At 36.1% G+C, this 26,848-nt stretch overlaps 2 protein-coding genes across 2 annotated transcripts; one reads left to right on the forward strand and one right to left on the reverse strand.

Moving 5' to 3' along the window:
- The first annotated feature begins 2,717 nt into the window (after positions 1-2,717).
- PSMG1 (Proteasome assembly chaperone 1) lies at positions 2,718-3,786 on the forward strand. The gene is made up of 3 exons (XM_067757262.1): positions 2,718-2,931; positions 3,000-3,421; positions 3,478-3,786. Exons 1-3 carry the CDS (start codon positions 2,825-2,827, stop codon positions 3,654-3,656), a joined length of 708 nt encoding a protein of 235 aa, XP_067613363.1. The 5' UTR covers positions 2,718-2,824; the 3' UTR covers positions 3,657-3,786.
- Positions 3,765-5,285, reverse strand: Hpf1 (Histone PARylation factor 1). Its single transcript, XM_067757127.1, has one exon. The coding sequence runs from the start codon at positions 5,193-5,195 to the stop codon at positions 3,852-3,854; it is 1,344 nt and encodes a 447-aa protein (XP_067613228.1). The 5' UTR covers positions 5,196-5,285; the 3' UTR covers positions 3,765-3,851.
- Between the last annotated feature and the right edge of the window lie 21,563 nt (positions 5,286-26,848).

Raw genomic sequence — 26,848 nt, forward strand, 5'->3', positions numbered from 1 at the left:
ACGGGTAGAAAAACTTAGCACCCGTGTTTGTATTCTTAATACTGGAATAACTACGCGTTCTCAGATACCCCAATTCAAGACTTTTGTATAATTTTCTGTAGGACCCATATAGGTGCACTACATTTTCATACTAAATTGGATCCAAAAAATTTACCATCACAGCAACCCATATCTGATATTCCGCTCCATTTTTTGTTGCCCTGTGTCGCTTTCCACAACAGCAACCCCGGTAATTTTGACACTTCGTTCAGTGTCAAACGCAAGTTCCACGCAGGTTCCACTGAGTTCCATAATAGTTTGACACTGACCGAAGTGTCAAACTGCAGTGTGTTAGGAAGAAAGAGGAATTGTTTCCTTCTCATACATATACTTGTAAACCTGTACTATGTAATGCGGCAGTTACTCACGAACGTACGTACCAAAAACGTGTCAGCTGACACAACCTATCTTATGAGTGTGCAATGTAAACGAAAACTCATCGACGTGCAACGCCCGTACGTACGTAGCCCGGAACGTAGAAATCAAAACAATTTTGATTTTTTCCGTAAGAACGTGTCAGCTGATCGCTCTCTCACTAGACAGAGTTGCCTAGTAAACTTTTGTGCGCTAATTTTTGACCGTTGCAATTTTATGCAAAAACACCTAATTAAAGTTTGAAAAATTGTGAAAATAAGTCGAAATAATTATTTAAAAGTGCTGATTATAAATATGTAATCTATTTATACTTATTTAATATGTATTCCGGCCTTTTACAATATCAAAAATTAAATTGGAAAAAGTTGATGTTTCCATAAGCATACATGCAAACTGGTCAATGGCAACAGTGCTTTGTTGTAAACAATACACACACAAATATGTTATGTACATGTACACAGACGCACACATTGAATCCTACGGGCTTGAGGGTTCGGTCAAACGTGTTTCGTACGACAAACGTCCGTACGTACGGCACACGTCGCATAATGCGGCAGTTACCCACGAACGTACGTAGAAAAAACGTGTCAGCTGACACGACCTATCTTATGAGTGTGCAATGTAAACGAAAACTCACCGACGTGCAACGCCCGTACGTACGTAGCCCGGAACGTAGAAATCAAAACAATTTTGATTTTTTCCGTAAGAACGTGTCAGCTGATCGCTATCTCACTAGACAGAGTTGCCTAGTAAACTTTTGTGCGCTAATTTTTGACCGTTTGCAGTTTTATGCAAAAACACATAATTAAAGTTGTTAAGATTGTAAAAATAATTCGAAATAATTATGTAAAAGTGCAGATTATAAATATGTGATCTATTTATATTTATTTAATATTAATTCCAGCCTTTTACAACATCAAAAATTAAATTTGAAAAGTTGATGTTTCCATAAGCATGCATGCAAAATGGTCAATGGTGCTTATCTGTAAACAATACACACACAAATATGTTATGTACATGTACACAGACGCACACATTGATTCCTACGGGCTTGAGAGTTTGGTCAAACGTGCTTCGTATGACAAACGTCCGTACGTACGGCACACGTTGGTGGGTAACTGCCGCATAATGCGGCAGTTACTCACGAACGTACGTACCAAAAACGTGTCAGCTGACACGACCTATCTTATGAGTGTGCAATGTAAACGAAAACTCACCGACGTGCAACGCCCGTACGTACGTAGCCCGGAACGTAGAAATCAAAACAATTTTGATTTTTTCCGTACGAACGTGTCAGCTGATCGCTCTCTCACTAGACAGAGTTGCCTAGTAAACTTTTGTGCGCTAATTTTTGACCGTTTGCAGTTTTATGCAAAAACACATAATTAAAGTTGTTAAGATTGTAAAAATAATTCGAAATAATTATGTAAAAGTGCAAATTATAAATATGTGATCTATTTATATTTATTTAATATTAATTCCAGCCTTTTACAACATCAAAAATTAAATTTGAAAAGTTGATGTTTCCATAAGCATGTATGCAAAATGGTCAATGGTGCTTATCTGTAAACAATACATACACAAATATGTTATGTACATGTACACAGACGCACACATTGATTCCTACGGGCTTGAGAGTTTGGTCAAACGTGCTTCGTATGACAAACGTCCGTACGTACGGCACACGTTGGTGGGTAACTGCCGCATAATGCGGCAGTTACTCACGAACGTACGTACCAAAAACGTGTCAGCTGACACGACCTATCTTATTAGTGTGCAATGTAAAGGAAAACTCACCGACGTGCAACGCCCGTACGTACGTAGCCCGGAACGTAGAAATCAAACAATTTTGATTTTTTCCGTAAGAACGTGTCAGCTGATCGCTCTCTCGCTAGACAGAGTTGCCTAGTAAACTTTTGTGCGCTAATTTTTGACCGTTTGCAGTTTTATGCAAAAACACCTAATTAAAGTTGTTAAGATTGTAAAAATAATTCGAAATAATTATGTAAAAGTGCAGATTATAAATATGTGATCTATTTATATTTATTTAATATTAATTCCAGCCTTTTACAACATCAAAAATTAAATTTGAAAAGTTGATGTTTCCATAAGCATGCATGCAAAATGGTCAATGGTGCTTATCTGTAAACAATACACACACAAATATGTTATGTACATGTACACAGACGCACACATTGATTCCTACGGGCTTGAGAGTTTGGTCAAACGTGCTTCGTATGACAAACGTCCGTACGTACGGCACACGTTGGTGGGTAACTGCCGCATAAACCTGTACAATGAACACACTCACTGTGGTGCCAGATGACATGACAAGCAAAAAAGTTGCAATCTTGTTTTTGTAGTTATAGTATTATTGGAATATACAAAACTATATTAAGATTGTTTAAAAATGAGCTGTCCAATGGGTTTTGGTGAATTGAATATTCCATCTTCACGTGCATTTTGGGATGACTGTGATGAGGATGAGGCAACACTAAAGGACAAACAATCGAAAAAGTGATAAACATGCATTATTTAAATCACTTCAGAGCATTTATTTCACTAACCGACGGTCTCAATTCCAGGCTTGAACTTTCATTTGAACCTAACGAAACAGATGCACCATTGAGTAGCAAATTATTCCTTCTTATCGAAGGCTCCGATGTACGAGGTTTCGTAGAGGCAACACTGCTACAAAACGCTCATAAAATATGTACAATACCATCTTCCAAATCTTCACTCCATTATATTAGGGATAAAGAAATATTAATTGCGGGTTTACAAGAAGATCTTACAAATAGTGGAGAAGTTTTGGAGTTGATCTTACCCTATGCAGAATTGGCGGATAAGGTTATAACAATAACTATAAAGTCCAAAATTGAGTTTCAAAGTGAGAACGTACGAAGCATACGTGATCATATAACATTTCTACGAGGTATTAACTCCCAATTGCCACATGTGGAAGAATTGGAAGCACCTAATTTTGTTGCGGGTGTAGCAGCTGGGAGTAAGTGCACAATAATGGCATTGAGATTAATTCATTATTATAAAATTTACTTGCAGTTGCTTGTTGGCGTCACAATGCTAGTTTACCATCATCAGCTTATGTGGCGTACACCGACAATGTTTCATTGGATACGTTGGCAGCAAAGCCTATAATTAAGTTACTACAGCAATTGGGCATTAACTGCAGCGACACCTATAAACCCATACATAGAGAAGAATCGCACATTTATATGTAGCATTCTTTTTGTATATATTAAGGGTACATAGCATAGCTTCAAAATTTAATTTTTATACAAATTTAATTTTTGTACTACAAAGTTGGTTAAAGGAATTAAACACTGGGCTCGGTTGAAATCGTATCGAAAATTCTTTAAATTTTATTTACAACCACATTAGTTATCATCCAAAAGATTTCAATTCATTTAACTGCTTTATGCATTCATTTCTTTATCTAATTCAAAGATGCTTAGTTTAAGCGATTTATCACGTTGTTCCATGTGTGCTTTTGATATAGCTATAAATTGTGGACGTTTTAGTAGAGAATAAGCCGGAACTAGTAGAGACTGTACTAGCGAATGTAATTCACGCCGTCCACTACAAAATAAGTCAATACCTAATTCCAACGCTGTGCCGAAATCACATTCATCCATAGCTATGTTGGCAGCAGTAGCAACCGGCTGTAATTTCTCCATTACTGCCGCTTTTATACTCTCACTTCCTGTGCCATCATCTGTTGCACCCGCCTTAACGAAGAGGTCCAAAATTTTCTTCAATTCTAAATCTGAAATAATTAACGGCCTATAACCGAGTTCTGTTTTATGCTCCAATGGCACTACAATACCAGCTTCATGTAACGTTTTCGCAACAACTTTAGCATTACGCCTCTTACGCAAAGATTCCAATTTTTCAAGTTTTATTTCATTTTCATTAATAAACTTTTGTAGCGATTTACGTATATTAGCCACAACGCCAGCTGTGAAAGGCGTAGTTTTATAATCCTTTTCAATATAGTAGAGAAAAGCTTCAAATGCATTGCCAGCAATAAATTCGAATTTGTAACCTTTTGTTGCGTCATTACGTGCTATTAATAGGCAATCATGCTCCTGTGGTACATCGCGCCAATAGCCATAATGTACTCCAGTGTCACGACGTACGAAAATTGTTTGAAACTCCGGTGGGTCATAGTAGAAACGCCAATGGCGTAAGTAATCGCCTGGTTCACGTATTTTTGCTTTATGAAAACGCCCAGCCAGGAACTCGAAAGGTCCTACCAACTGCAATTGTACTTGAGTCTCAAAATACTGCAATACTTGTTCGCCTGTGTTATCTTTTTTTAAGCTGCATGCAAATTTCCAGAATACATAGAAATCTGGTGGCATTTCCACAAGGAATTTATGTCGTATAAATTCATTACTGCTTAGCAATTCCTCATACTCAGATTTAACTGAAAATTTTATGCGTTTTGCGAGTATTTCCATGTAATTTTTACCTGCAATATTGCCTAACACCTCAGCTCGTAGTTCAGTTGTATCGATCTCCGTGCGACCATCGGTAAGCGCATTGTTTAACGTACTCGAACTATTTTCTTCAGCTGCCGGCGTCTCTGGGAGATGCGGGTTTGGTGTTTTACGTTTTGGCGCCTCTTTTTCGTTCTCATGTTCGGAAGTGGAGGTGGCCGCACAATCATCCTCTTTGGGTGGGTGATTATATTTATCTAAGTGTGCCTCATTTTTCTGATAGCATTTCTCCCAGTATTTGCAATCTTGTTTGGGCATTTTTTAAATATTTAATATCTAAAACTTGATAAAACTGAATTTGGACTATTTCCTTACAAACCAAAGTGATCATAGTGTACCTATACCAAGTGTGTTCACTAAGCGATAAACGTCAAAACTACAAACAGCCTCGCTCACCTGATGGAAATCTCAGGTCTAGAGTCGCATTTTTGGTCTCAACGACAACATTTTGACTACCAATCGTATCGAATTTTTCAATTTTTCAATCATTCGGCGCACTCGGTAATGGTATCCAATTTGAATTCGCTGTCATTCCGAATCCAGCGAGTGCCTGTCAGAATGCTTGACAGATAAGTCAACACACTTGTACTTGTACACTATGAAAGTGATATCCAGTTGTTGATTTTGGACATTTTGCACTAGTGATGTTTAAATTTGTTGCCCTTTTTGAAAAATCGACTTTAAAAAGGCTCGATTACAATACTTGCGTTCCAATGAAGCATGATCCAGATATGGATGGAAATTTAACATGTAAATACAAGAACATTGTCATCTGGGGGCAATTCCCTAAATGTGAAAATCTGAAAAATGTACACACATTGAAAACTCATTTGTTGTTATGGAATCGCATCTATGGTGGAAGCAGTAAGGAAGGCGGTCGGCATGATGTGGTGGTGCACAGTGGCTAGTCATTGTCGGCTGGGGCGAGTCCTTGCCAACCTTACTGTTCCTGCGCCATAAACAGAAAAAAAAGTCATATCGTGCCTATCAAACTAGCAGCTGTCAAATTAAAAAAAAAACCGACAGAAGCGCAGAGACCGACTCAAAACGCTTATAAATTCAAACTAAAGCAACATCCGGTCGAACCGGATGTCACGGACAGACCGTTAAACATTCAAAAATTTAAATTCAAATTCAAAAAAAAACTAAACGCAAAAAAAAATTTACCGAACCGGACATGACCGGATACTAACGCTGAAATTAAAAAAAACGCTGAAAAATTAAAATACAAAAAGGAAAAGGGCCGAATATAACTTGGGGGCGCCGCGGGTGTGTTGCGACGCCCGGTGCATATACCCACCCTCAAAAACCATGGCCACCGACGCACCTATAATTCCGGTGGCCCCTTACCTGTTTCCCTAAGTTATTATTATTATTATTATTATTATTTTATTTATTAAGGCCAAAAAAGCCTAATTCATTGTATAGTACAATTTACAAAATTCATAATTGTTTCTTAAGACTATTTCATTAAAAAGCAATGAGTAAATTTATTGTTTAACTAGTATTAAATATTTAAATTTTTACAATATAGAAATAGTTTTTCTTTAAACTTAACAACGTTTTCACAGTCTTTTATCTCTGCTGGTAGTTCATTATACATTTTATAGCTTACGTATTCTAAGGTCTTTTTTGCGAACTCGGTTCTTACTTTGGGCAGTCTTAAATTTCTGCTACTCCTAGTTCCATAGTTATGGATCTCATAATTGTACTGTATCCTATCACTCAGATAATTTGGTAACATTCCCTGTGTTATGTAATGTATAAACTTCAAAGAGTAATAACAGATTAATTGCTTAATACTAAGCCAATTTAACATAGGAAGCATAATACTTTTTGATGTTCTATAAGAGCATTTTAGTATCAAACGCATTGCTTTGTTTTGCTGTATTTGGAGCTTATTAATTAACGTATCATTTGTTACTAGTAGTATTGATGGGCAGTAAATAAAATGTGGTTATACAATTGATCTATATACTAATATTTTATGATGTTGGCTAATATGCTTACATGTTCGATACATAAATCCTATTTTCTGTGCAATTTTCTTCTCTAAATGATTCATGTGTTCTGTGAAACTTAGTTTCTCATCAATTATTACAACTAGGTACTTCATTTGACCTACTCTTTCAATTGCATTGGTTTTTATTTTCAGACTAGACTGGATTAAGTTATTATGGTTCTTGCTAAATATCATATACTTAGTTTTATCAATATTAAGTTTTAGCTTTCTACTGCATAGCCACTTAAATAAATTATTTAAGTCTTCTTGTATTTTCATGACAGCGCAATCTACATTTTTGTCACTAATGCTAACTAATGCATCATCCGCAAAAAGACTTATTTTACAATTTCTCAAGCAAGTTTTTATATCATTGATGTAAATTATAAACAATATCGGAGCAAGTACTGAGCCTTGTGGCAGCCCAATGTTAACATCAACAACCGATGAAACTGCGTCTCCAATTACCGTCCTCTGCTTTCTGTTACTGAGGTAACTACGAAACCATTCCAAAGCTTTTCCCTTGATCCCAATTTTATCCATTAACTTCAGCAATTAATTTCGATCGATTGTTTCAAACGCCCTCTTTAAGTCTAAGAAGCAAGATACTACTACCTTTTTATCAGCAACAGCCTCTTTCCACTCTGCAATTACCATATTCAATGCTGTTTGGCAGGAGTGGCCTTTCCTGAAGCCTGATTGCTCTGGTATGATTATATTATGATCGTCTAGGTATGCTACTAGTTGCTTTTTCACCACTGTTTCCATAATTTTTTCATCAATAGGTAGGGTATTAATCGGACGCAGCTCGTCAGGTTTCATTGTATTTTTTACTTTTGCCACTGGTATTATTGTGGATATCTTCCAGCAGCTGGGAACAATGCCACTATCAAACGATTCGTTTATAATGTCCTTATATAAGTGTGCAATGTATACCATAGAGTCCTTGATAACACCCTCTGACAATAGGTTTTTACCGCCATATTTGTTTTTAAATGACTTTGTTATGTTCATTATATCTTCTAACTCGATACTGGTGAGCTCAAATGTTGCTACCGAGTTGGTTGTTTCACTTTCATCAACAAGTTCAATTGTTTCAATACTATCATTGATTTGAATTATGCTCTGAACAAAGTAACAATTCAAGACATTAGCTATATCGTTGCTATTTTCTAGACATTCGCCGTTAAATACTATTTTTTTAATATGCTCTTTATTATCTGCAAGTTTCACAGCATCTTTCAAACATTTCCACATGGATTTCATATTTCCTTTATTAATAATCACTTGATCTTCCATGTATTTCTTCTTTTTAAGTATTATTGTTTTTTTATATATTTTTTTAGCGGCATTATAATCATCCCAGTGATCTGTGCTAATCGCAATTTTATATAATTCAAATTTTCTTTTATGTAGTACTGTTAGTTCACGGTCGTACCACTTATTTCACAATTTTATATTGATCCTCTTCTCGTACGTCAACGTTTGCATGGCTTCAGACAAGATATCATTCAAAGCCTGAACCCTATTTTCTAACACTATATTAGATATAGAACTTATATCACATATCCGCAGCAGATTTATCAGGTTCTCCGCGCTGTAGTTCTCCCAACAGACAGCATTAGCATATTTTCTCATTCTGCAATATTTTGAAGTAGGTATCTGAAAGCAGATTGTCTCATGATCAGATATTTTATATTCGCTGGCACATTCAATTTTGATCTGGTCATTAATGGCAAATAGTAGGTCAATTTTTGTAGCTGAGTGCTCCGTTACTCTCGTATTAAAATCAATTTTTTGTACCATGGCCATTTGTGCAAACACACTTCTAAGCTGGTTAGAGTACGTGGATGGTATATTCATGTTTATATTAAAGTCCCAATAATTAGATTATTATCCGAATCTTTAAGGTGCTCTGTGACGATCTCATTTAAATATTTAACAAAATCTGCATCGCTGCTACTAGGTGAGTGGTAGATTACTCCAAGTTTCCACTTTAGAGCGCATTTTTTAATTTTTATAATAATACACCATATGTTCATGTCGAAAGGCTTATTGCATACAACGTTGAATTCTACTTGTTCATGTATATAAAATAACACACCGCCCGTGCGCCTACTGTGTGAATCACAACGGATTAATTTATATGTAGAAATATTTAATTCGGAGTCCATTATATTATCTGTTGTACAGGTTTCGGAGCACACTACTAAGGCTGGTTGTTTAACTTCCATAAGACGTTCTAGTTCAACTTTATTTGAAACAATACTATTAATATTAAGATATATGCACTGCAGTATACAGCCTTCCTTAGTACGTGTAGTATACGCTTTAGTTTTCCGTGATATAGTCACAGTATATTTGGTTTGTTGCTAGTATGCCATATGTTTTTTTCCTAACATTCAGCTTCTGCTGATATATAGGGCAAAATCTATCCATAGTATCGTGGTTTATATCTAATCCCATATTTAGATCTTTGTTTGCTCTAATGCAGTTGATACATTTATTAATTGTTGTCTCATTGCATTCTTTGGAAGAATGGGCGCCATGACATTTAGTGCACACTTCCGTTTCTTTACAGTCTTTAGCTTTATGATTGAAACCTTTGCACTTAAAACAACACAAAACCTGCACTGCATCATATACTCGGCAACGTTCCCAACCTACATTAAGCCTTTCTCCAGCTAGTACATTTGCGAACGCTTCAACATTCATTTCTATCACGGCATTATAATAGTTTTTCGCGTTCTTTTTCACTTCATATTGCTTAACAATTTTGATGTCCGTTTCACTTAAACAAATGTTTTGTCGTTTAATTCTTTGTACCAGTTCCTCGTCGCTATATTTAAAATTTATACCAGTCACCATGACTGCTGGTTTCACTTTTTTGGGAATCTTAACCTCATAGTTATTTCCCAGATTATTCTCAATGGCATTTTTTATTTTGTCACGCTCATGGTTATTTTCGCTTTCAACAATAACAACTCCGCTTTGCCTTGCTACTATATTTGTTATTTGCAGCCCTTTAGGATCAACTTTCGAGTTTAGGTCAGTTTTGGTTATTTCTATATTTTGCCTTTTATTCGGCTTGACAATTAAGGGATGATTCTTTCTAATGTCTGGCAACACTTCTTTTTTTTTGTCCATCATTTCTTGTTATCGCTGCGTATGACACTTTGGCTTCAACACTATTAACATTTTTCTTTATTTCATTGCACATTTTTTTATTCTCTTTACTTATTTCTTCAATCATTTTCTTATTGTCATCCTTGTTTGTTTTCAATTCATCATAGACATGCTCGCTGCTTCGCTTAAAGCCTTCAGCAATTTCCCGTATTTTGTTCACTTCTACAACACTCTTTTCGCATGATTCTTGCGCTTTTTGCATTGCCTTAATTCTGTCGCTAAATGCAACTTCCACTGCTTTTAAAACTTGCTTTATTTCTCTTTCATGTTTCTTGAGAGCATTATCAAATTCATTCCTGTACTCAGATAGTTTTTTGCCATTTTTGCTTACTACCATCTGCATATCTTTTAGAATGTCATCTACGTTATGAACATACTGCACACAATCAATACACATAAATCTAAGCATTTCACATTCTTCTAATTTATTAACACTGTATTGGTCTATGCCAGAGCATTTTGGTGATAAATGATAATATTTCCCATACACCCCTTCGCAACGAATTTTTGACACTTCTCCACGTATTGTACTTTTGCACTTGTCGCATTTACTCTCCATTTTTTATATAGAATGAATATATGTATATATATGTATCAAACTTTGTAAGTGTATGGGTTTTGCTTTCTTTATGCGGCAGTTACCCACCGACGTGTGCCGTACGTAAGGACGTTTGTCGTACGAAGCACGTTTGACCGAACTTTCAAGCCCGTAGGAATCAATGTATGCGTCTGTGTACATGTACATAACATATTTTTGTGTGTATTGTTTACAGATAAGCACTGTTGCCATTGACCATTTTGCATGTATGCTTATGGAAACATCAACTTTTTCCAATTTAATTTTTGATATTGTAAAAGGCCGAAGTACATATTAAATAAGTATAAATAGATTAAATATTTATAATCAGCACTTTTACATAATTATTTCGAATTATTTCCACAATTTTTCAAACTTTAATTAGGAGTTTTTGCATAAAATTGGAAGAGAGCGATCAGCTGACACGTTCTTACGGAAAAAATCAAAATTGTTTTGAATTCTACGTTCCGGGCTACGTACGTACGGGCGTTGCACGTCGGTGAGTTTTCGTCTACATTGCACACTCATAGGATAGGTCGTGTCAGCTGACACGTTTTTTCTACGTACGTTCGTGGGTAACTACGGCTTTATTTAGTGTCACTTTCTCGCAAATATATTAAATTTAAAAAATCAAACTTTATTTGGTATAATATTCTTGAAACCAACTTCTGATTCCGCTTTTTGAGTCTCTGTCTCACACATTATTTATTCTTAAAAAGTATTTGAATATAGTTTTACCATTTTAAAATGTAAAATTCGAGGAGCAGAAATAAACACAACCGTGCCGTCTAAATAAATGGCGACGCCAGCATTCCCATTTTAAATACTTATTTATTTATAATTCATTTCTATTAACGTATATAAGCAACAAAAAAAAATAAGATAATGCAGGTTTCTTAACCAGGGCTACAGCATTGTTGAACTACGAATAGCTAATTACACTATGAAAATGTAGGTAAGTGTGTGTAGTGCATAAGTGAGAGAAAAAAATGATCCAACAGATCACACTTTATTGGACCGAAATCGAAACGAAATCTAACATGAATACTTAAGTCTGACTAAGCTCGTTCTGTTGGGGGTTCTTTTCTTTTCTCTTACTTTTGCTCGTAATATTTTAAATTATACAATTATTTATGTCTCCTCTTTTTTTTGATAATCGTTATAAACGCTATGTGTGAGAAAAATATGTAATTAAATGTACTTATGTATTGTAAATATACTACCTACAAAGTAAGAATTTGGTTGAATTTTTTTCTTTTTCATTCACATTCACAAAACATATTTTAAGAATATAAAGTTTGGATACAAATTTCGATATTTGGGGCTCTCTTACAAAATTATTATGTGGTCGTAGTAGAACTTACTTTTGAGTGTAACTAAATATCAATTTGGTATAATGCGCATAGTATAATGATACTAATATGTAATATGTACTAAGAAAAGTGGTTACAAAAGCAATAAAGATGAAATTGCGATAGCAATATGTATTACGTGCACGTATATTACTTTCGTCGTTGTTCGAAAGATATTGCCCACAATAGGGATTCATGTGTATATATATTTATATATATATTGTATTTGTATGATATAAGAAAAAAAAATTGAAATCCTTTTGCCAATTTGTGCATAATCCACGAATGGCTGCTGTCGCAAAAAAATGTTTCTTTAAATTTATGGTTGAGCTCCAAAAATGGAACGCTAAAACTTTTCAAATGATATAGACCACTTTTCTTATGACTAAAAACTTATCGAGCTAACTTCAATCATTTTGAAGCAAGAAAAAATATCATTAAAATGAAAAAAAGGAAATGTATGCTCCTTGTTGTATAGCTAACAATTTATTAAAAATTCTTTTTGGGTCCGCAGGAAATTGCAAAAACGAAGATTCCAACCTGTTCAATACTAGTTAAAAGTTTCGCCACAATTAGAAGGCGTAAAACTATTCACGAAAATTATTTTGCCAGTGTGCTGACCGGGCAGTTGGTTGATAAGTACGTGGGACTCAGTTAAACAGGAAGCAGTGTGCAATTAATAGGAGCACCTTACAATTCCGCATGGGTGGTTTTCACTGCTGCCGGCTTTATATGTCGCTTCTCTTCCTTTTTTTTTTTGTGAATACAGCTTTTCTCGTTACAATTTAAGGTTTCATTGTCTTCTTCGTTTTTTTAAGCCCGGAAACGCATGGCTAACTTTTCTTTTCTCGTTCTTTAAAAATTTTTCGCCTTCTTTTTACTTTTCATGCCGGAAACTCATGGCAATTTTTCGCTAGTAATCGCCGGTCTTTCTTTCTTGTTTTTCGATACTTTTGTATCGCAACTTTCGCCATAACGACCATAACAGCAGACCGTAACATTGTACACACAATTTACACTTTAAATTTTCAAGTGATTCTGTAAAATATTGTGCACATTGTTTTGCTGAATGAGCGCTGAATGTAAAAGTCTTATGTCAGTGAGAAAATATTCATCAAACGCCATGAAAACAAAAAAGACGCTCTGCAACGATGCGTATGAGTTTTGAATGTCACAATAGTGTCCACTGGTGCCAAGAAAACTCACGAAGTTTTTATCAGTGAGTTTTTTTGTTCACAGTTTTGCTTTACAGAATCAGAATTTCAAAGTTTACACAATTTCATGTGTACACTTTAAAACTCACAGTTAGCGAATAGGGTCCCTGATCTTGATCAACAGGGTGGCTCTGTTGATAAGGTTTTTTGTGGAAAATGTTTGACAGCATACCCATATGCACTATGGCATCCGATATTTAACACATTTTTCCACTTGACAGTCCATAAACTTCAACTTTAAGTCTGAAAACAAATTATTAAGGCCATAAAATATGAAATAAATTTGATAATTTGTTTAAACTTTTTAGTAAAATTTTATTGAGCGATTCGGGAAAAAAGGTTGAAAATAACTCTACTATGTGTGCTATTCGTTGAGTGCTGCCAAATCTCATACTACTGACCCTGATCCTTCCAATTCGTCACACTGCCCTCCACCTAAGTCTGATCGTCACGATCAGACAAATCTCTCAATCTAAACGCTGCCAGACTTTCCAAATGAACCACTTTCATTTTAGTTCGTGGTTTGCCAATGGTTTGTATGCGGTACACTACATCGTTGATCCATTTTACAACTTTGTATGGGCCTTCTCAATTACCGTGGACGAATAAAATAAGCTATATCTTTGCAAAAAAGCTTTATATAAATGGTATTTCATTTTCCAAGTGGATTTATAACAATAAATAGGAAAAACTTCAAATTTAAAAAAATGGGCCTGGTACCGCCCTTTTTATGACTAAGCAATTTTCTATGTTTCGGGAGCCATAACTGAAAGAAAAATTAGTTCAGAATAGAACCATATGTATATGTATTATTGCGCAGCCTTGTAACACTATTAAGGACACAAAACAAACAACAACAGGATTTCAAGTGTACAGTTGGGTATGTAATATTCGGGTTCACCCGAACTTAGACTTCCTTACTTGTTGCATAATCGAAATTTTTTCTGGAGAACGTTTTGCTTTTGCCTTTTTGGCCATCGGTAAAAATCAAAATAAATGCACCCTGCCTACATCATGTTACAATCGAATATACGACATAAAATAATGAAGCAAAAACCCCTCGCAAGTACAATCCTAGATCCACCACTGCTGATAGGCTTCCTCTAGCCCCTCTGTCCATGCCGTGATGTCATTTGAAAGATCAGTGTTGCTGGTTGAATTCAGCATTCCAGTTGTTCACTGTTGCGGTCTTCTCAAACTGTAGCATTAAGACCTGGAAAGGAACAGAACCGTCAAAGGATGGTGTTTTTACCTTTGGATTACTCGCTGAAACAGCCGGACGTTTAAGTTGAAACTCCTGGATACGTCCTCTCAAAGCATCCACCTCGGCCTCGATTTTTTCCTCAAAGTACATTATTTTCTAGTCCATACGCGCTTCCAGTTGTGCAGAGATCTGCGATGATACCTGAGCTGAAATTTGTGCCGATATTTCGGATATTCATGCGTATTGTGCTTCAATTTTAGATGTTATTTCTGACGACATCTCTGAGATACGTGTCTCCTGTGATTCCAGTTGGGATGCCATATATTGGTCTTTGCTCTTCCAGTTGGGATGCCATATATGTCTTCTGCTCTTCCAGTTGTGATGACATATTTGTTGATATTTGTGACGACATTTCTGAATACGTGCCTCCTGTGCTTCCAGCTTGGATGTTACTGTCGATGTTTGTGCAGATATTGCAGCCAAAATCGTGTTCAAGACTGTGCTCGTAACTGTCTGCGTCTCTTCCATTTTTGTTGTTTCCTCGACATCAAGATGAAAGAAATGCTGTTCCACGTTAATTCCATCTATTTCCATTGCCTCTCGTAGCCGTGCCTGAAGTTCGAGTTTATTGCCGGTTGTATTCAATCCACGGCTCTCCAACTCCTTCTTCAGTTGTTGGATCTTCAATTCACTCAACTTTGCTATGTCCAACTTGTATTCGCAATCTTCGGAATTTATTCAACAATTCCTCTGTTGACACCTATTGTAACGCATTTTGGGAAACTCCGCTTATTTCACACCTTCTACCAACGTTCGTATCACTAAACTGTTGAATAAATAACTCCAATAGTCAATAATAAACAAGTAAGGAAGGTTAAGTTCGGGTGTAACCGAACATTACATACTCAGTTGAGAGCTATGGTGACAACATAAGGGAAAATAACCATGTAGGAAAATGAACCGAGGGAAACCGTGGAATGTGTTTGTATGACATGTGTATCAAATGAAAGACATTAAAGAGTATTTTATGAGGGAGTGGGCCATAGTTGTATAGGTGGACGCCATTTAGGGATATCACCATAAAGGTAGATCAGGGTTGACTCTAGAATTTGTTTGTACAATATGGGTATCAAACGAATGGTGTTAATGAGTATTTTAAAAGGGAGTGGGCCTTAGTTCTATAGGTGGACGCCGTTTCGAAATATCGCCATAAAGGTGGACCAGGGGTGACTCTAGAATGTGTTTGTACGATATGGGTATCAAATTAAAGGTATTAATGAGGGTTTTAAAAGGGAGTGGTGGTTGTTGTATAGGTGGTCGCCTTTTCTAGATATCGCCATAAAGGTGGAGCAGGGGTGACCCTAGAATTTGTTTGTACAATATGGGTATCAAAAGAAAAGTGTTAATGAGTATTTTAAAAGGGAGTGATCCTTAGTTCCATAGGTGGACGCCGTTTCGAGATATCGCCATAAAGGTGGACCAGGGGTGACCCTAGAATTTGTTTGTACAATATGGGTATCAAAAGAAAGGTGTTAATGAGTATTTTAAAAGGGAGTAATCCTTAGTTCCATAGGTGGACGCCGTTTCGAGATATCGCCATAAAGGTGGACCAGGGGTGACCCTAGAATTTGTTTGTACAATATGGGTATCAAAAGAAAGGTGTTAATGAGTATTTTAAAAGGGAGTAATCCTTAGTTCCATAGGTGAACGCCGTTTCGAAATATCGCCATAAAGGTGGACCAGGGGTGACCCTAGAATTTGTTTGTACAATATGGGCATCACACGAAAGGGGGTGACCCTAGAATTTGTTTGTACAATATGGGTATCAAAAGAAAGGTGTTAATGAGTATTTTAAAAGGGAGTAATCCTTAGTTCCATAGGTGGACGCCGTTTCAAAATATCGCCATAAAGGTGGACCAGGGGTGACTCTAGAATGTGTTTGTATGATATGGGTATCAAATTAAAGGTATTAATTAGGGTTTTAAAAGGGGGTGGTGGTTGTTGTATAGGTGGTCGCATTTTCTAGATATCGCCATAAAGGTGGACCAGGGGTGACCCTAGAATTTGTTTGTACAATATGGGTACCAAAAGAAAGGTGTTAATGAGTATTTTAAAAGGGAGTAATTTTTAGTTCCATAGGTGGACGCCGTTTCGAGATATCGCCATAAAGGTGGAGCAGGGGTGACTCTAGAATTTGTTTTTACAATGTGGGTATCAAAATAAAGGTGTTAATGAGTATTTTAAAAGGGAGTAATCCTTAGTTCCATAGGTGGACGCCGTTTCGAGATACCGCCATAAAGGTGGACCAGGGGTGACTCTGGAATTCGTTTGTGCAATATGGGTATCAAACGAAAGGTGTTAATGAGTATTTTAAAAGGGAGTGGGCCTTCGTTCTATAGGTGTTCGCCTTTTCGAGATATCGCCATAAAGGTGGACCAGGGGTGACTCTAGACTTTGTTTGTACGATATGGGTATCAAATGAAAGGTGTTAATGAGTATTTTTAAAAGGGAGTGGGCCTTCGTTCTATAGGTGTTCGCCTTTTCGCGAAATCGCCATAAAGGTGGACCAGGGGTGACTCTAGAATGTGTTTGTACGATATGGGTATCAAAATAAAGGTATTAATGAGAGTTTTAAAAGGGAGTGGTGGTAGTTGTACATGTGAAGGCGTTTTCCAGATATCGACCAAAATGTGGACCAGGGTGACCCAGAATATCATCTGTTGGATACCGCTAATTTATTTATATATGTAGTACCTGCCACGATTTTAAGGGTTTTTTATTTCGCCCTGCAGAACTTTTTCATTTTCTTCTACTTAATATGGTAGGTGTCACAACCATTTTATAAAGTTTTTTCTAAAGTTATATTTCGCGTCAATAAACCAATCCAATTACCTCACCATGTTTCATCCCTTTTTTCGTATTTGGTATAGAATTATGGCATTTTTTTAATTTTTCGTAATTTTCGATATCGAAAAAGTGGGCGTGGTCATTGTCGGATTTCGTTCATTTTTCATACCAAGATAAAGTGAGTTCAAGTAAGTACGTGAACTAAGTTCATTAAAGATATGTCGATTTTTGCTCAAGTTATCGTGTTAACGGCCATGCGGAAGGACAGACGAACGACTGTGTATAAAAACTGGGCGTGGCATCAACCGATTTTGCCCGTTTTCACAGAAAACAGTTAACATCATAAAATCTATGCCCCTACCAAATTTCAAAAGGATTGGTCAATTTTTGTTCGACTTATGGCGTTAAAAGTATCCTAGACAAATTAAATGAAAAAGGGCGGAGCCACGCCCATTTTGAAATTTTCTTTTAGTTTTGTATTTTATTGCACCAAATCATTACTGGAGTTGAATGTTGACATAATTTACTTATATACTGTGAAGATATTAAATTTTTTGTTAAAATTTTACTTTAAAAATTTTTTTTTTTTTAAGTGTGCGTGGTCCTTCTCCGATTTTGCTAATTTTTATTAGGCGTACATATAGTAATAGGTGTAACGTCCCTGCCAAATTTCATCATGATATCTTCAACGACTGACAAATTACAGCTTGCAAAACTTCTAAATTACCTTCTTTTAAAAGTGGGCGGTGCCACGCCCATTGTCCAAAATTTTACTAGTTTTCTATTCTGCGTCATAAATTCAACTCATCTACCAAGTTTCGTCGCTGTATCTGTCTTTGGTAATAAATTATCGCACTTTTTCGGTTTTTCGAAATTTTCGATATCGAAAAAGTGGGCGTGGTTATAGTCCGATATCGTTCATTTTAAATAGCGATCTGAGATGAGTATTCAGGAACCTACATACCAAATTTCATCAAGATACCTCAAAATTTACTCAAGTTATCGCGTTAACGGACGGACGGACGGACGAACATGGCTCAATCAAATTTTTTTTCGATCCTGATTATTTTGATATATGGAAGTCTATATCTATCTAGATTCCTTTATATATGTACAACCAACCGTTATCCAATCAAACTTAATATACTCTGTGAGCTCTGCTCAACTGAGTATAAAAATGGTCTTTATTAGACTACTTTCACAATAACACTTCTACTTCTCAACAGATAGCATGCTTAAATCAAACTGATTCCCATGCCTCAGCTGGTGTTGCTTTTATACTCTTCGGTTTTCTCGTTTGCATATTTCTAGGCGTTTCGAGAATTTACTATTTGTTTACCAGCTATAACTACAGATGGACCATATGCGCGTGTATATGTGAGAAATACTTCCACCGATTATTGCCTACTTTTGGGAGTATCTCAGATATATGCAAGTGTTTGTGCGCTGCTTGTATGGACATATGTGTAGACGTAATGATTAATTTTACATACATACAAGTGTGGCAGCTTGCTTTATTGTTGTTGTGGTTTTATTTACTTAGTTTCAGACAGGCATGCTTAACCAACGAAACGATATCATTTCGTTACGATAATCAACGTTAATAAACGAAACGAAGTCATTTCGTTTCGTTTATTAACGTTAAGATCGTCAAATTAACGAAATGATTTCGTTTCGTTTTCTGCCATATCAAAACGAAATCAAATCGGTTATGTTGATTATTAATTTCAAACTATGCTGGCAAAGCTGATTGATGGCGGAGTCATTAAAGGTGAAAGCATTAGCCAAGCTGATTGCAACTTTTCTCATGAATTTTGACAGTACAAACATTTCTCAGAGTATTTTTGACATTACCACCAACGAATTACACAAACAAATTACATAGAGTTTGTGTGTGTATGTGCGCTCGTTGTTGCCACCTTACGGCTTCACCATGGCTATAGCATTGCCAGCACAATTCAAACATAAAGTATCACGTTTTTGTTAACGTTTTTAACGTTAACGAAAGCTTTTCGTTTCGGTTAAAAACGAGATACAATTTATCTTGATAATTTCTTTATCGATAATATTTCGAAGTGTTGCAACGGAAACGGTGGAAATTTTTTGATAAACGATTAGCTTAACGTTAAGGTGCATCCCTGGTTTCAGATTAGTGATGTGAGTATCACTTACGGCCCGATTCTAGTGTGGTAACAACATTCTTCACCGCGGTAACGAAATCATGTGGCAATTTTACACCCTTTTGGTATTCTAACCGCGAAAGTAGCCGGATAATTTTTTACCCACAAAAGTAGGTGGTTACATCGAAATAACCACACAATAGCTGTTGTTTAGAAAAAGGCAAAACTGAAAAATAAAGAATTGTAAGCGCAAATAAGTAAAGATAATAGTAAAAAAGTGTTGCCTCTTGCTATACATATTTGTTTACATTACGTCCTTTTACAGAATAAATTACAATATACCTATGTACAAACTTATCATACATAATATGCATATACACATAATCCCGTTTATTCGTTAACCTCGTATCTACAATTTCGGTAAAGCGAACACGGTTGCCACACCGTGTTTTCTTTTGGAACCAAAATTCATCAAAAAAAAGGACCAAATTTTTTTTTATTTTATTAGTATAAAATACAAAATTTTAGGATGTTTCCATATAAAATTTTACTAAACATAATGAAGACTTTCCTTTAATTCAAGCTGAACAAACAACCAAAAATGGTACTATATTTTGACATAGGATAAGTCTATGTCTTTCACCAACCAAACTTTGTGAACCTAGTTTTGGTCACAAAGCTCTTGGTTCTAGCATTATGTTGTTGTAGCATTGAAACGGTTCAAATTTTGCGTTCTGGTGTTGCCGAGCTATGTATGTGGAAAACTCAGTAAATCATAAATGAAACAAGGCAGTTTTGTTAGTGCTATTTTGAGACGCTTACTTTTCCCTTAACGTTTAAACTTTATATCAGAGCCTAGATTCAGTAAGTTTGATTTTTGATCCCAGGCCTCAGGGGTTCTGCTAGCACCTACGAGAATAATTTTATAGAAAACATTTATTCCGAAATCAAATCTCTTTTGCATTTGCTTCCTTCTGTCTTTGATTTAAAACATTTCTTGCGCCAAGATACATAGTTTTCAATTACCTTATGTGGCTTAACACCACAATAGTCCTGAAATTCCTTGAACTCATTGAGCTGGGTGAGAAAGATTTTAATATCAACGTGCCAAATGAGAAGTAATGCATGGAATTTCTTTGCATAAGGTTTGAAAATGTTAGGATCGCGGCAGAGTGCTCGCCATAAGCTATGCTATGCGAGAAGCAATTTTTATTTTCATTTGTTTTACATAGTGTTGTATAACCGATCGAAATATCTAGCCGTTATTAATAGCCGTGTTTTTTTTTTACACGCGTATACGTTTCGTTTGCGCGTGAAAAAAAACGCCTATCCTCGCTTAGATAATGCTTAGGGGATCCATCTAGCGACAGCGGCTAAACGACTAGCTACAGCACAGGGTGTACCGAAAAGCGGAGACACAACCCTCTGTTGTATTTCTCAGTATAACATATACCCTGCAAAAATTGTTGTATTATGTGTTCCATTTTCTTCATGTTGGAGTACTCTAACAATACTCCTTTGCAATGCGTTTGCGGACCACCAACAGCCGATCATTGCTCGTTTTTTAACGACAGTGATTAGGACACGATGACGATCGAACAGAGTTGCCAAAAGTAAAATATTGCATGCAAATAACTAATAATAAAATTTTACTTTGGCAACTCTGATAAAATGCAACAGCGCACTGATTTTATGTATACATATTATATTAGTTTCTTTATTCACGTATGCGTATGCGTATTATATTAGTTTCTTTGTTCACGCAAATGCTAAATAACGCAAGAATATTCGTAATATAAAATATAAAAGTTGTATTGCCCCTCTTCATTTACTTTCATTTTAAATTAAATTCACTTCTATAATTCTTTCCGACACAATTCCTCTTTAGTACTTTGGCATATGATCCTCTGTGGGTGCTCCATGGAGTACTACAGTGAAAGTACTTTAGAAAGTACTCTCACGTATGTACTCTATGGAATACTCACAAACAAAGCGAGAGTGGGATCACCTACTCCTCTCCTAGGACATCGCAATGTTAAGTGGAGCACATTTTTTGTATGAATACAGATTAGATTTGGAGCAGTTCTATACTCCCAAAGGAGTATTCCTTACATTATTTATGGAGTACTCGCGTTTTTTGAAGGGTAGCTGAATCAGTTGTGATAAATAGTGGACTCGCATAGAATACATAGAATTAGTGCAGAGGGTGAAACATAGACACATATTTCAGTTACATCTGAGCATAATGCGGAAAATTTAGTAGTACTAATTTTATGCGTAGCAATTTCAGAGCTGTATTTAAGAGGTATTTGTCGATTAGCAGTCCATATAAAGTTTAAGCGTAAACGTATATAGATGTGAGAAAAAAACACAGCTAATATTATTATAAAACAAGCGTTTTTTTTTTTTGATTAATCGGTTATTTCATCAACACTTAACGACAATGTGTTTTCCAACACTTTTCTTTTTAATGCCTGGCACAAATTATATCCTAGGTGAAATGTTATTGTTCTGGTACATTTTATTGACTGAGCAATTTTTTGTGGCGAGATTTCCATTGAAGTAAATTCAAAATTATATGGGGGCTAACGAAAGTGTGGCGAATTTTTGGGAAATATTGTGAATTTTTACCTGAGTGAAGAAGAAAGAAAAGTACCAGTCGTGGCTACTGCCTAAAAAGGACCAAAATTGAAGAAAAGGGACAAGCGGACCAAGAGCATTTTTGGTCAAAAAGAACCAACGTGGCAACCGTGAAAGCGAAGAAAACTACCTTTCAAATTTCTCCACAGACACTGGTGAGTTTTTCGCTGATGACAGCGTTACCACTTGGGCCAGAATCGCGGATAAAAGAACTGGTAACGATATTCGGTTACATAATGTTCTGGAAACTATTTTACCGGTAACGCTCAGAATCCCGGCGTTAGTGTCACTAATATTCGTCACAATACTTTACGGACGATTGAAAAAATACATATTCTGTAATTTGTATGAGTTTTAAGCGGATATTATTACCCTTATTGCTTTAAATGTATGAAAACATTTATTTGAAGCAATTTTTTAAGTTTATAATTTATTTAATAATTTGGGAAAAATTCAAACAGCGTGACATCAGGACGGACAAGGTGACAGCTGTTTCGATTATACCTTTTAAATCTCTTCAAAGCCTTTTCTCCCGGGAGTAGGATTTGAACCCGCACTCCTACGATGGTCGAAGTGATCAAAATAATTGTTTTCATACATTTAAAGCAATAAGGGTAATCCCCGCTTAAAACTCATACAAATCGACAACATTGGTTAATTCGTTGTAGTTCTCTAAATAGAACAAAAGCAACAACACCAAGTTTCTTTGAAACCGCCTTACCAACGCGTAACTTCACCACATAATGCCATACGAAATACGGAGTGTGAATAAAGAAAATATGCAAAGAAGGCAATTGTGTTGTAACACTTCAACCATCGTAGGAGTGCGGGTTCAACTCTCACTCCCGGGAGAAAAGGCTTTGAAGAGATTTACAAGGTATAATCGAAACAGCTATCGCCTTGTCCGTCCTCATGTCACTTTGTTTAACATTTTCCCAAATTATTAAATAAAGCTGTAATTTTTGTTTTTATAAATTTAGCTTTATTGTGTTGGTGGCTTCGAGAGAAAGATGAAGAAATTTCTTCGCACTTCTGGCAAGCAATATATTGAACATGTGTTTATTAATTTTGTGGTATGATATTGTGTTCAGTACGAAATGAAAACTAATTAATACCACATTTTTAGATTCTAGTAAGCCAACTGAAAGTAACTCTGAAGGGGAATTCAATCTTATAAGTAATCCAAAGATTCGCAGATCTGTTGTTTGGAAGTACTTTAGTCAAGTGCAGAGCCACTCTGCGAAATGCAAATTGTGTGGAAAAAAATGCAAAACAGGTTGAAATACAACCAATTTGTTAAATCACTTGAAGCGGTCACATGGAAATCTTCACCAACAGCTCCTATAGAATCCTTTTTTGAACCTAATAACAACAACATAAGGATGTCTCAGTCGGTAGATGAGCGAAAAAAAACAACTGGATTGTGCTTTGATTAGAATAATTGCCACAGATATGCAACCCTTTAGGATTTTCGAACATAACGGATTCAGATCTTTTACACAATGCTTGGATCCTCTGCACGTTTTGCTTCACGAGTAACTTTAAGAAACACATTTAACAAATATAGGGGGACTTATGAAAGCATATAAACTTATAAGGTGTAAAATTATATCCATTTACATACGCGGTCGTATGAACGCACCTAGTAATACTATTGATAAACTTGATTGTTTATCAGCTGTATTATTGCCAAACAAAATTTTTTTGATTGTTATACAAATTAAAAAATGCCAAGATTAAGTGAAAAATCAAAACTAAAACGCCTTTACTTGCAGATGTTGGAGATTTCCGATAAAAATGCCTGCTGTAATATCTGCAAGGTTGCATTCCTTTGAGTTTACCGCGTTTACACAATGAAATATGCAATATCAGGATCACAACGTCGTTGATGCATTTGCATGTTAAATTTCTATCCGTATTTGGTTCATGCGTCATTGGAACGTAACTAATAGGGCTGATTACCATTGTGAATGATAACAAAGTGTGATATCTTCTGCATAGACGTCAAAATTCCAAAGTGATTGGATCACCTGATTTGTAATTGACTATCGCTGTCTCATTCTGTACCTCTTTCTATCACCCGCTGAAGATAGGCGCCCCAATATTGAACACCCTGTCAATCCATATTGAACATACTGTCAGGCAGTTGGCAGATAAGATAGCACGCATGGTTCAACTATATACAGTTTGGCTCATCTGTAAAGCAACAAAATATGTCTGTTCAAATTGTCAAAATCTGTGTATTGCTGTTGGTGCGAATGGTATGGTATGGAAACATAAAACTTAGCAGTTTTTGTATGTGTAAGTAAAATGTTGCCAATGTGTTGATTTCATTTTGAGTTTGCCATCTCCTTTTGACAATCCCTTCGACCATGCAATGACATAAATAAAATCAGCTGATGAGATGAGCCAACCTGTACATAATTGAACCATGGGTAGCACACTTATAACTATAGTTTATTAGATTACATTCAACACGGCCTCTAGAGACCACAACCACAATAAAGCGTCAGTTACCCACGAACGTACGTAGAAAAAACGTGTCAGCTTACACGACCTAACTTATGAGTGTGCAATGTAAACGAAAACTCACCGACGTTCAACGTACGTATGTACGTAGCCCGAAACGTGGAAATCAAGTCAATTTTGATTTTTTCCGTAAGAACGTGTCAGCTGATCGCTCTCTCACGTGACAGCCTATCTTCGCTTAGATAATGCTTAGGAGACCCATCTAGCGGCAGTGGTTAAACAACTAGCTACAGCTACAGGGTGTACCGAGAAGCAAGACACAACCCTCTGTTGTATTTCTGTGTATAACATAGCTGAATCAGCTGTGATAGATAGTGGACGCGCATGGAATTAGTGCAGAGGGTGAAACATGGACACATATTTCAGTTACATCTGAGTATAATGCGTATTGAAATTTAGTAGTACTAATTTTATGCGTAGCAATTTCAGAGGTGTATTTAAAGTTTGTCGCTTAGCAGTCCATATAAAGTTTATGTGTAAACGTATATAGACGTGAAAAAAACACAGCTAGAGTTACCTATTAAATATTGTGTGTGCTATGTTTCGGCCGTTTGCAATTAATATACAAAAAGGCCTAATGATTGTTTCAAATTTTGTTGAAAAATATTCAAATTATTATAAGAAATTGCAGGTTACAAATAAATGAACTAGAAATTCTTATTCAGTATTTGTTTCTGCCATTTACACCGTGGAAAATTGTAATTCCAAGAGTTAATATTTGCATAAAGGCGGTGACGCAATGACATTTTTCATATAGATGCGTTTGACACAACCTTATGCATTCCAATAATATCGCCACAATCAACCAAGATGAAGGAACTTCAGACGTGGCAATTGAAGTTTATTACGCCTTGCCCATTCACATACAAAATTTCGCGAAGCACTGTTATAAACATTCTCCCTATACAACAAAAATACCTGCTAACTTATTTTTCGTCGTAATCTATTGTTATATTGCAGTTTTTAATTGCGAAAAATGTTAGAAAATTTACCAACCAGTGGTAAAAATAATTTCACTTGGAAACTGTGCCAACACCCTTAGTCAAAGCAAATGTCAAATTCTTCTTCTTATGGTTTTCTTGGAACAAAATTTGGGAGATGGCTACTTTTCAATATCAGATGGCACCAGTGTCGCTCATTCTACCGTTCTCCATAAAAATACGTGCAATCTACTCATAATGCATAAGCTTGTGTTAAACTCATCTATATGAAAAATTGCTTATGCGTCGCGGCTGTAAACATGCCTGCAAACTTGTCAATGGCAACAGTGCTTTGCTGTAAACAATACACACACAAATATGTTATGTAGACATACACAGACGCACACATTGATTCCTACGGGCTTGAGGGTTCGCTCAAACGTCTTTCGTACGACAAACGTCCGTACGTACGACACACGTCGGTACATAACCGACGCTTAAGGCAAAGCTTGTCGACAACCGTAGCCAAGCATTGGCTTCTTGATTACTTTGAAAGCGGCAGCTACTAATATAAATTACAGCAAACAGTAGCGGACAATTTAGAAAAAATATTAATTGTTTAAAAAACGCCCAAAAAATGATTTTAGCTTTTATTATCTGTGACAGGGTGTTCAATATGGCGGCCCATAGGGCCGCGGTTGATAGAAAGAGATACATAATGAGAAAGCGATAGTCAAATAAAAATCAAGTGATCCATTCTATTTGTAATTTTGACGTCTATGCTGACGTTATCAACCTTGTTTTATACTCAATCATTAACTGCTTCCGTCAGCAAAGCATCTCATTTTACTTTAAAGAGCGTGCACACTAAGCGACGCGACACTTACCGACACTTGGTCGTGTCGGGTCGTTCGACGGTCGCTAGCTGTGCATGGTTCCATAAGAACACATGCAAAGAATATTTTGTCGGTACGTGTCGCGTCGCTTAGTGTGCACGCACTTTTATGGTGCTGTCGTAGCGATTCGACGACAACGTTTATGTAAGATGCCCTTAATCCGGCATAAGTCCAGCAACTACGAATATGTTTCAATACATTGGGCATCTACAGTAGTGATGGACGATATAGCTATTTTGAGCTATCAGTGAAAATAGATATGGCTATTTTTGAATCACGGCTATTTTTTATAGCTATAGCGATCGCTTTGTTTTAACAAGCGATTCTATACAGAAGATATGATGGTCGATACAGCGATTTTGAGCTATCAGTGAATATAGATATGGCTATTTTTTACAGCTATGGCGATCGTTTTCATTTATCT

This window comes from Eurosta solidaginis, chromosome 1, assembly GCF_040869045.1.
Source record: "Eurosta solidaginis isolate ZX-2024a chromosome 1, ASM4086904v1, whole genome shotgun sequence".
NCBI lineage: Eukaryota > Metazoa > Arthropoda > Insecta > Diptera > Tephritidae > Eurosta > Eurosta solidaginis.